The sequence below is a fragment of the Choristoneura fumiferana genome, chromosome 15 (genome assembly GCF_025370935.1).
Source record: "Choristoneura fumiferana chromosome 15, NRCan_CFum_1, whole genome shotgun sequence".
NCBI lineage: Eukaryota > Metazoa > Arthropoda > Insecta > Lepidoptera > Tortricidae > Choristoneura > Choristoneura fumiferana.
The window spans coordinates 5,912,919-5,924,706 of NC_133486.1; the positions used below are offsets into that span (position 1 = coordinate 5,912,919).

Here is an 11,788-nt window from a genome sequence, read left to right on the forward strand (position 1 = left end):
TAGTCTAGTTTTAGGTAGTATAACCTATTTAGACATCTAGTGTTTTATGGAATGGAGTTTTTTGTGTTGTTTTTAAAATAACATTACAGTCTTAGAGAAGTTGTTCCGCGTCTGAGGCATCAATGCGCGTCAGCAGGGCTACTGCGAAAGTCGAAACGTTCGTATCGTACCGTCCCTCTCGCTCTCGTATTAAATAGTATAAGTGTCAGAGGGACCGCACGCCACGAACTTCGAGTTTCGAGTTTCGTAGTAGCCCTGCTGAGGACCGAACACGACGCCACGACGACTTCGAGTTTCGAGTTTCGTAGTAGCCCTGCTGAGGGACCGCACGCCACGAACTTCGAGTTTCGAGTTTCGTAGTAGCCCTGCAGCTTCTGCGTCAACGTGTTTCATTGATGGTACATTGATTGTTTTATTATTATCGTCTGTTTGTTTCGCATGAAATTAATATGAAATACAACATGATTATACTATATTTTATTCTCTCTTTAAGTACTCACAATGTAGGAAACTGAATCGTGTACCAGGCAATAGGAACAATACCACACAATGACTCTTTACTGATCACCACAGAGTATACAGAGAAGAAATTTTATATTTCAAGGTAATGAAAGTGAAAAGGTTCCACCCTGGCACGCGTTTCATTTTTAGCTACTTATAACTAATTCACGCTAAAGTATATTTGTCGACAGATGATGAGTATTATAATATCGTTTCTAACATAGCGGCTAAGCATGACGAGCGTCGTTTGTCACCGCGCGAACTGAGTTTCGTGTTACAGCCATTCAGTTCTTGTCCAACGCGGCCCGTTGAGCGAGCGGATGCAGCGGCTTTGTAGCCATTTCATTCTGGGATCGGCTCCAAATGTACTAATTGTGTATTCGCGTAGTATTTTCTGTTTTATACAGTTAATAAGAGCGTTGCCTGCCCTTTTTGAGAAAGGTCTCAATCCGTTGTCACAGCAGGTTGATTCCATTGTTGAACCATTATACCCTGAACCATTTTAAACCATTATACCCTGAACCATTTCGAACCATTATACAATGACCCATTTTACCTCTGACTTTGACATCATTGAGCTCTTCATATCCTGAGAAAAAATTACATAAGATAAAACAGTACATACTATCCCGAGTCTTAACTTTTTTAACGGATGTAATAGGTACCTACTTAATTATTGTATTGACATTTTCATATCCACGGCACATTAATGGGTATGAAAATATCAATAGAATAATTAGTTGACCCTTTGGGTGCCATTCTGAATGAGATACGACTTCCCCGTAGAAATATTAGTTACTAGCCTGAAAGCATGCTACTATTGAGCAAATGCTACCTACTAGCATGTGTGTACAAGGACGTGCCACTGCAGCATGCTTTTCAACCGACGAAAAAAACGGAGGAGGCTCTCAAGTCGAAGCGTATATATTTTTTAAATGTATGAATGAATAGGCACTAGTGCCTCAAAAAATTCTAAGTAATTAAGTAGTTAATTATAAATATCAGATATTGTTCGTCAGTTAGATTATCACAAAGTACTGGACAACATTTTTTACCGAGTTCAAACCCAGGCTTGCATCGCTGAGTTTCGCTTGAGTTTTCGCAGAGACCGACGAAAAAAAACGAAGGAGGTTCTCAAGTCGACGCGAATATAATTTTTTTATGTATGACCACGTGTAACTTTTTACAGAGTAGTCCGATTTTGATTTTTTTTTTATTGGAGGGTGGTCCCATATAAATTTGGAAAAAAAATACCCCAAGGGTAGGACAACTCACTACATCGGATCAGTCACTGATTCTTATGCATGACCAGGCATAACTTTTTATAGAGTAGTCCTATTTTTATAATTCTTTTTTTTTTAGTGGCATACAGGTATTGCAGGTACAAGCATGATGTAACGAGCATGTGTAACAGTAGTATACATTATGCACTATAATTGTTCCTACTTAGATAAGACAATACGTAGGTTAGGTAGTATAGAAAATATTAGTAAAATAAAACAGAGAATAAATGTAGAAGAATTTTTTAAGAAAGAATTCTAAACTCATAGAGGGAACCCCCGCTAGATTGGTTTTAATGTAAAACTAGATGAAAACCCGGCTTCGCTCGGGTAAAATGTACCTACTCATAATAATGTTTGAAAAAAAAAAATTGCCAGTGTAAAGACTGTCGTACGTACCTACTTATCGAAAAATTTGACGTATATTCCCAGCCTTAATATTATCACAAACACTTTCACAGCTAACCTACGTATCGGTATTTCACCAGTAGATAGTTCTCCTAAATCTTATTTTCCCAAATAATTATGATGTCTGTCTCATAATCAAAGAAATTAGACCAAAAGGGCCCCGTATACGGTACGATTCGTCTGTACGATCGATCTGATGAAAATCGACGAATCGTACCGTGTGTGGTGCCCTTAAGAGGTCACAATGGAGAACGAAATGCAAACCTGTGACACCTGTGACACGTGATGACGTGACACTTGCGTGACACTAACACCACTTTGATGTGATGACTTTGACATGTTTACTTCGCAACGCCATTATATACTTAGTAATTAATTCAAGTTTATATTGAAAATACTCGATAATCCGAATTTTCCGCCTACAAGTTGTCGACTCGGATTGACTAATTTTTTACGCACTTCAATTTCATGTGCATTTCGTTCGAGTCTACCGTACCCGTTGACGAAATTATTAATATAGATTATTAAGTACCAATTCCTTCTTCCAGTGTAAGTCCGTCTTCCTGAGTACTTTTTTCCGTGGGATGTACAACCTCGATGGATACGTCAACAGAAACATTAATATTTTTTGATCCACTAGAATTTTTTGTCGTTTCAATATGTTTTGGTGTCGTCGTTTTCGGTTTCATTGTTTTAGGTTTCGTAGGTTTCGGTTTTTTCTTTGTTGTTCTCCGTGTTGGTCTTTTTTTCTTAAGTTGGCTATATTCTGAAAATATCTTTTTGAATAACCTATGTTTTCGAATCTAGAATCGGAGGAGAGAGGAGGAGTGAAGCTTTATGGGAAATAGTATAATTGAGTATTAGAAGCCCGAAGTCGAAGACTGGGGCTTTAATGGGTCTATGTTCGTAATTCCAGTACAGCCCGTGCGACAAACAATATTTTTCATCGCATTCGTAAATAAAATTGTATGTTTGTAAGACACAAAACATTATTTTTAGAGTTGAGGCGTTTTAGAAAGCGCCAGCAGCAAAATTACAAACAAATAAGATAAGATTGAGCAGAAACCTCTCTTTAGTTTGACTTGCATAATAAAATACTACCATTATCTTCTTCCCGGTCAAGATCTTCAACAGGGACTTCAATATCGTGTGATCCACCTTGATTTGTCGTCGGTTTGGTAGGTTTTGGTACCGTCGGTTTAACTTTTGTCGGTTTGGGTTTAGTCGGTTTCGCTTTCGTCCGTCTCGGTTTAGTCGGTTTTGCTTTCGTCGGTCTCGGTTTCGGTTTCTTCGTTGGTGGTTTTCGTGACTGTTTCGGTTTTTTTAATTTGAGGCGGTTTAGATCTGGAAACAATTGTTAAAAAATAATTTTGAATATTATGTTCAAAATTCAATGGTGTGCATGAAGTTCCCAATCTGCGCTGGGCCCGCGTGGGAACTACGGTCCATCCTTCTCATTCTGAAAGGAGGCCTGTGCCCAGCATAGGGCTATAGGCTGGCATGGATGGATATTATGTTTTCTTAAGATACGAAATTGCTTAAAATTAAGGAGACTTGCGCAACGAGTATTTTCCTTTTGAGGTAGGTACTGAACCCTACAAATAGTCTTTACAAACTTATATGTTTTTGAAAGCCCTATGCAAAAATACTCCACACTTTTAAAAACAATCCTCGCTTTTTGACTAGGACCACCCTATTTTATTTTTATTTTAATTAGATAATCCCACATACTACTTTGTCGACGAGGTTAACAATGCTTACGGAAAATTACAGATTTTTAGCATAGACGCTAAGGCGCAAACGACTCTACCCTAGAATTGACCCAATACACTAGCACTAGCAGTCAAAACGCTAAGCCATGGACAAACGGACGGACGGACATGGTGAAACTATAAAGATTCCTCTTAGGAATTACTGGCTGAATATCCGGGCGTTCCCACGTTTTAGCACAAGGAGAACAACTCGCAAGAATTTTGATCACGCTAAATTAAGCATCGGTATTGTCTTTAGTTTTCATAAAAATTAAGCGATAAGGCCGCCTATTGATTACCTTGTAATTTTCTCTCTGTGTACCTGTTTTCTGTATCGCTTACTATTTCTGGTGTACAATAAAAAGTCATTTTATTGTATTGTATTGTCAATTTAACCCTAAGCATCATCTCTTTTAAAATTACGCTGATTATATACCTTAAGTACCTACTTACTACGGAATCCTAAAAATGGATTTCTAGCTCGCTAAACAAACTTGTGTTTTCACAACATTTTTAGTAGGGGAATTTTAGATTAAGTAACTCAAGCCATTTGAACCACAATACAAGTCTTGCCTCTACACTCTACTTACTATTTTGGTCATCCTTGTCATTTTTACCAGGTTTTACAGATTTAGCATTAAGTTTCATGACATTTCTGACCTCTTTAATTTTCTTAGCCCTTTCTTCAATTTGCTTAGCTATTTCCCCAATGTGCTTAGATCTTTCCTCAATATCCTCAGCTATTTCTTCAGCTTCTTCAGCTATTATTTCTTCGGCTTCTTCTTTGGCTCTTTTTTTAGCTTCCTCCTTGGCTTTCTTTTTAAATTCTTTTTTGGCTTTCTTAACCGCTTCTTTTTTAACTTTTTTCACCGCTTCTTTTGCTGCTTTTTTTACTGTATGTGTTGCAACTGCTTTAGCTGCTGCTTTAGCTGACCATATAGCTGCCTTTAAAACTGGTATCCAAAATCTCCGTGCATTAGTATTATTAGTGGCAGTGAGTAATGAACTCGTCCCAAAGGGATAAACTCCCTTAATATTATTACGACCTGAAAAACCCCATACAGAAATGTCAATGGTATTTATAATAATTAGTGCGTAATTGTGTAAATTTTGTTGTATTTGTGTCTTCTTTCTTCCTAAAAGTGCTTGGTTCGTAAAAGGCCAGGTCAATGAGGCCAGGATATTCAAAAAAATCTCGAATGAAGACCGCGGGTCGGCAAGCGCACCGTTTCTACGAGATGGGCGATGACCTGGTTAAAGCCGCTTCACGGTGGATGCAGGCCGCTTCTAATCGAAGCAACAGGTCTATGGGGGAGGCCCATGTACGACAGTGGACGTCCTATGGCTGATATGATGAAAATGATTTTAAAAAACTCTACCACTACTCAGTTCGTCAAACAATAAAGATATAAAGAAATAAAAATGCTTGTATATTCCCTATTGATTAAATCAGGCGTTATTTTGTGGAGGTCCATGTCCATGAACAAAAAAGTTAACTTGTTACTTCAGCACAACACGTGCAAGACAGCAACTGTGCGACACATATAAGCACCTTTATAATGCTGACAGGTTTCAATTAGGTACTTTAGTTTGCTTGAAAAAATACTTCACATTAAAAAGTCACGAAAAATGTTTGCTTACTTACATTAAAACTTAGGTTAGATAATGCAAAAAGAGGATTTTCGGGGATAAAAAAAAATTGAGAAAAAATAATATTTCCCCATTTTATTTTTTTAAGTAACAGAATCCCGTAGAACTCATCAAAAGCCAAATAAGTAAACTTTACTATACTCACTTCAACTTTTTCAGCACACTTTTTATTTTTAGGCGAGGGTAGGTTAGCTGAGTCCGCGAAGCGTCTAAACAACACGAAATAGAAGCTCCGCCAAGCAAACAAAACTGATATAAAAAAACAAATACTTACGTATCTACAGCTAATTCGCCATCCCAAATATCATGATTTATCCAATAGAAGCTTTTTACACCAAAACGCGTAAATCACTTTAAAAATATTAACAAGCCACTAACACTAGTAGGACGTCCACCAACGAGACGGACGGGTGACCTGGTTAAGCCGCGGGTTCACGGTGCATACAAGCTGCTTTCAACCGAAGTAAATGCAGGTCTATATCAGGGTAGGCCTATGTAGTGTGAGTTGCGCCTCACACACACACTCTCACAAAATATACAACTTAAACCAGGGTTTCTTAAAGTGGGGTCCTCGGACCCCTTAGGGGTCCGTAGCATGTGTGTCAGGAGTCCACAGTAGGTCAGTCATAGATGAGAGTATGTATAAAGGGTCAGTCTGTAAACCTATTTACTAGGAAATTTCCAAAAAAAAATTTTGACAGGGGTCCGCGGAATTGTTTAAATTGTGAAAGTGGTCCGTGACTGCATACAGTTTAAGAAACCCTGACTTAGACTATATGTTAGACCTAAGGCTTTATAATATAGACAATATTTACACAACACCCGTGAGTTTCACTTGTTCCTCGTACCGCCTCCTTACATGGCGACCCTGCCAGTGCCGATGCCTCGTGCGGCGCTAGGGGCGCGCTGCGCCACCCGTAATTGTAAACCGACTTATTATAATAGTGAAGTGAAAAAAGACTAAATATTGAAGAAGTGAAAAGGTGTTAACTTTTATTTAAGTATTTTACGGACTTTGAAAAATAAACATGACATGATCCTTACACCTATGTCCAGCAGTGGACGTCCTATGGCTGATATGATGATGATGATGATTGTTTATAAGATTTTCTCCTTGAATAAACTCCATTCCATAAAACACAGTCTAGCTCATGCTAGAAAAGCATACTAACGTCATATTTTAGTTTAGAGTAAGGCCAAATATGTAGTAGATTGTACAACACGAGCATAAAACGAGCCATTTTACCCGAGGCGTTCGTTACGGCGAGGGTGGATAGACACGTCGAGGGGAAAATGGGTTCAATGCTCGAGTTTTACACTCTGCTTTTCACTTAGATTATGGGTGAGACCAAACGAACGTAATTTTAGAGTTATGAGTTGCGTATTTTCGGTCGCGTTGTTTTGGTTAAAAAACCCAAAACGTCGTGTTTAATTCATAACTGATTAATCGCTATAATTACCTAATAAAATAGTTAAAAAAGTCGTGTATGTAAAACACATTTGGCAGTAAGTGGCAATTTGGCATAAAAGCAGCAGTGGCCTACTCTATCTTCTCTTCTCTTTCTTTCTTTGAAAGAAACGTCGCAAAAATGTCCAGCTTTAAACGCCAAAATACCTCCAAATTGTGTAGTGTACACAACCATACCTCGCTCGTTCAGCATAGGCATGTTTATTTCCACTGTGTAGTCGAAATGCCGACTTATCTTATGTGTCGAACCATTTTATTCCTGGCCCACCATAGAACGTTCTCACAGTAAATGTCATACTAATTCCTTTGTCAAGCAATGCGATGTCACTATGACTTTTTCTACGATAAGGTTCCACAGTGGGTCACAATTCAGTTGGTTCAAGTGTACATCTTAACGTTTGTTATACAAAGTGTAATTTTTGATTTCCGTTAACTTCGAATGATCATTAAAGAGATGACAACACAATGGCTATGAACTCTATATCTTTTATTCAATTTGAACAAAATTATAATAATTAAATTATATAATTATTGTTATTTTTTTTAAGTTTAGTTTTACGTGGTACCTAAATAAATTACAAGTATCTATCAATAAATTCCGCCATCTGCCGGAGTTAACGGAAATCAAAAAAGGCACGGCGTATTTTTGTTCGTTTCTCTGTTTTTGTGCAACAACGGTTAACCTGACATACACGTGCCGTTGCGGAATAGGATAAAAGGGTTGCACATTATGATATGGACCTCCGCAAAATAACAGCTAAATTAAGATACAATCCCACCTGGTGGATTTAGATCTGCTTGTCGTTTCACTCTCTTCTTTGCCAAACCTAAAGAAAAAAACATAAGTTTAATTCCTTTGCAGCGTTATGGTAAGTATAGATGCGACACTTTACATAGTATACTCAGTATATACAGGGTGTCACTATAGTAAAAGAGAACAAGTAGGCTCACTACGAACAGAAATACATCGCGCGGCTTAATTGTGTGCGCGCCGGTTGGCGCCGGTACGCACGCACCCGCCGCACGCACACACTGATAATTTAAGGAGGATTAAGTTTTCTTTAGTCAAGGCTGTGCTGCCGTCGACGCCGTATGTCTCGATTTTAGCTGGCACGTCTTGCGCTCACCTCAGATGATCACCTTTTACGTTCGCGTACTCGTACTTACGTATTTTTTGTATTAGGTATAGCTGTTAATTAGTGGTATATAAGTGTAGTGTTATAGGTTCGTGCAAGGACACTTAAATAAATAATTGATACCATCTAGACCTAGTGCCATCCACGTAGACGTGTGATTTTGTCAAAATTAGCCATTAATAAAATAAATAAATAAATATCACGGGACAATTCACACCAATTGACCTAGTCCCAAAGTAAGCTTAGCAAAGCTTGTGTTATGGGTACTAAGCAACGAATAAATATAATTATATAGATAGATACATACTTAAATACATAGTAAACACCCAAGACCCGAGAACAAACATTCGTATTTTTCATACAAATATCTGCCCCGACACGGGAATCGAACCCGGGACGTCAAGCTTCGTAGTCAGGTTCTCTAACCACTAGGCCATCTGGTCGTCGAAATGGTGATTAATGGTATTGTAATAAGAACCACGGCACGCGTCATCGTGAATGACTCTACCTGTACCTATAAACAATATAGTTAATAGTATTATGTGTAGGTAAACATGAGTAGTATGTATACAGTCGCCATCACCATTCCAGCGAATTTATAAATAATATTTTTTAATTTAGTATAATAATTTAACGATTAGACAATTTAAGTTAACTTTCGTACAAAATATATTTGCCGGTAGGTAATTAATCTAAAATAGACGTCGACAACCCTAAGCGTCCGCGCCGGAGTAGGCAGTTAAGTCTCCTAAAGGGTCGGAGTGGACCTACTTGTCCTCTTTTACTATGGTGTCACGAGTAGAATCGAACCTTGCATTTGAAGCCTCATGGTAGAGACACAGTGTACATAAAGCCCAGATATAAAGATGTATATTAACCAACACGAAATAACTGTATGAAAGCGTATCCCAAATTCGAAATTCATACCGTATCGTCCTTTTTACCTCCGGCGCAAAAAGAGGGGTGATATAAGTTTGACCGCTTTGTGTGTCTGTGTGTCCGTCTGTGGCACCGTACCTCTTAAACGGGTGGACCGATTTGAATGCGGTTTTTTCACACTCCTACTAAATACATTAATCAACTAACACAACTCAGCTTCCCTCAACTCATAACTTAACTCAGCTTAAGTTATGGATGTCCGTGGGCGACGGTGATTGCTTTCCAGCAGGTGACCCGCCTACTTGTTTTTCCTCCTAGAAAGGTGATTTTCCACTGGCGAGGCGAGACGAGACGAGATGAAATTTGTATGGCGGCGCCCGCGGAGAATGCATACAAATTTCAATTCTCATCTCGCCTCGTCTCGTCTCGCCTCGCCAGTGGAAAATCACCTTTATATATTAAAACAAACATTATCGTGAGCGGGACGACGTATACGATACTCTAACTTCATAGTATAAGGGCCTGTTTCACCACTTGTCGACTAACTTTAAGTGTCAGATAAAAGTAATGCCGTCTTTGTTTATTCGGACAAAACAAACAGAAACGGCATCACTGATATCACTTAAAATTAGTTGACAAGTGGTGAAACAGGCCCTAAGGCTTGTATACTATAGGGAAATCACCAACCGACAGGCATCGATGGTTTGCGGTGTCCAGATTCACAGTTCTTCATCGGCACTACTGCTGCTTCAACATCTGGCAATAAAATAATCAAAAATTATAAGATATATATTTTTTTTCCATATATATTTTTTTACAATTTCATAAATTTGATCTGTTTGCGTTGCACCAGGATTATTTTTTTATATTATTTTGTACCCTAATACCAAAAAATCAGTGTTACGGGTAAATAGGTACTAGGCAACGGATAAACATATCTACTAAAGTAAATTAAATACATATATTAAATACCCAAGACTTGGGAACAAACATTCGTATTTTTCTCACTGCCCCAACCGAGGATCGAACCCGGGACCTCAAGAATATACTTAAATCCACCTTCAAGTTAAAAAATAAAAATAAATACGTAACCAAGGACCGCGGCGCACCGCGCCTGCGCAGCCGGCATAGTGTTAAAGTACTTATTAAAAATAGTGAATGAGAGTTCTACACTTTCTGCCAACAAACTGCTACGCAGTTTGGCAGAGGTTTATAGTTATAAGTATTTCTGTACTTCTTTTGTTTTTTATTTGAGTAAATAAATAATTTTAAAAAAAAGCTTCGTAGTCAGGTTCTCTAACCCAGTGTTTCTCAAACTTATCGCTCCACGTACCCCTGTTAAAGTTTCTAAACGATAGCGAACCCCCCCCCAAAGAAAGTAATAAAATTGACTGTTGGAGAAACTAAAAATAAAAAATACAAAAAGACTCCAAAAACCAATCTTAATCATCTTGCAAGTCTTGCAGCCTGGTGGTTTTTGGAGTCACTAAACCTTGTCGCGAACCCCCTACCGTCGAATAGCGAACCCCCAGGGGTTCGCGTACCCCACTTTGAGTAACCCTGCTCTAACCAATTGGCTATCCGGTCGTCAATCAAACATACGCGCAAGCATACTACATATATGTAGGTACAACGCCTGTCACTGATATGTAATAGGAAAAAAATAATACCCTGATGACATTTCATATACTGCAACTCGCATTTATTCACCACCACGATGTGAATTGACTTCTTCAGCGGTTCAGTTTGGTTCTTCCTTATGACTCGGAGACAGAGCGGCGCCACTATCGCCGGACATGTTATGCTAGCTTCGCAACTCAGTGGTTTTATTTGTGAAGTTTTATTTGATAATTCAGCGTTGGAAGGGTTAAAGACTGAAAAAAAAAGATTTTAAATAAACTGCGCGGGGGTGCATTGTCACCTATTCTGAATTGGCTCTAGAAAACTGAAATTTGCGTCAATCTCCTTTTCCAATATCGACGACATTAGAAAATTCCCACGGGATAGAGTGAATTCTTCCCGCCTCTTTGACCCGGGCATGCTATTTTAAAAATACCTTCAACGATAAATACCATGAGCTGTATCTACATCTAACTAAACGAGCTTATAAGTCTCTCAAGGGGCCGGCAACGCTGTGATACCCCTCTGTTGCGGGTGTCCATGAGCGTCGGTGATTGCTACCCATTAGGTGACCCGCACGTTCGTTTTCCCCTCTTATATTAAAAAATATATAATAACTTACATAGTAACACAAAACACAATATAACCGTCATAGCAGAATCGATGAATCAATAGACTTCAAAAATAATCATGGATTGGTGTTTAAATTTCTGATTAATCGTCACGGTGGGCTTGACTTTATTAATTATGTTTGACACACTTATTTTTCTCTTCTATTTAAATTTGTACGGAATCCTCAGTACGAGAGTACGATTCGGACTTGTATACCAGACCTGGTATTTTGGGATGAGGGCGTATTAATTTACGTGAGAAATTTCGGGGTGGAGGGGGTTGAACCGAATCTCATCCAATCTCATAAAAGGGGGGAAGCGAGATTCAGAAAAATTCGATTTACTGTCAAATCACAAATGCACCAAATGGTGCGAATGGAAAATGGACTACTCGAAATTACACGCCAAAGCAGAAAAATTACAATTTGAAATACATCAACAAGGAAACTTGTCCATCCTGAATATCTTCGAAAAGATAATCTTG

The 11,788-nt window shown here is 38.5% G+C and overlaps 1 protein-coding gene across 1 annotated transcript; it reads right to left on the reverse strand.

Annotated features, from left to right (window-relative positions):
- Positions 1-2,083: 2,083 nt before the first annotated feature.
- On the reverse strand, positions 2,084-11,425 carry LOC141435579 (uncharacterized). The gene is made up of 7 exons (XM_074098305.1): positions 11,316-11,425; positions 10,744-10,947; positions 9,761-9,829; positions 7,838-7,885; positions 4,531-4,986; positions 3,291-3,533; positions 2,084-2,955 (listed from the first exon to the last, which is right to left on the reverse strand). Exons 1-7 carry the CDS (start codon positions 11,344-11,346, stop codon positions 2,714-2,716), a joined length of 1,293 nt encoding a protein of 430 aa, XP_073954406.1. The 5' UTR covers positions 11,347-11,425; the 3' UTR covers positions 2,084-2,713.
- Between the last annotated feature and the right edge of the window lie 363 nt (positions 11,426-11,788).

What these genes read in the sequence shown, in the direction of transcription:
- LOC141435579 (XM_074098305.1), bottom strand. Translation starts at nt 11,346, where the DNA reads ATGACGGTTATATTGTGTTTTGTGTTACTAT. An exon ending in CAAACCATCGATGCCTGTCG is followed by an intron (nt 7,886 to 9,760) that starts GTTGGTGATTTC and finishes TTTTTTCTTTAG; the next exon opens with GTTTGGCAAAGAAGAGAGTG. An exon ending in TGACAAGGATGACCAAAATA is followed by an intron (nt 3,534 to 4,530) that starts GTAAGTAGAGTG and finishes AATTGTTTCCAG; the next exon opens with ATCTAAACCGCCTCAAATTA.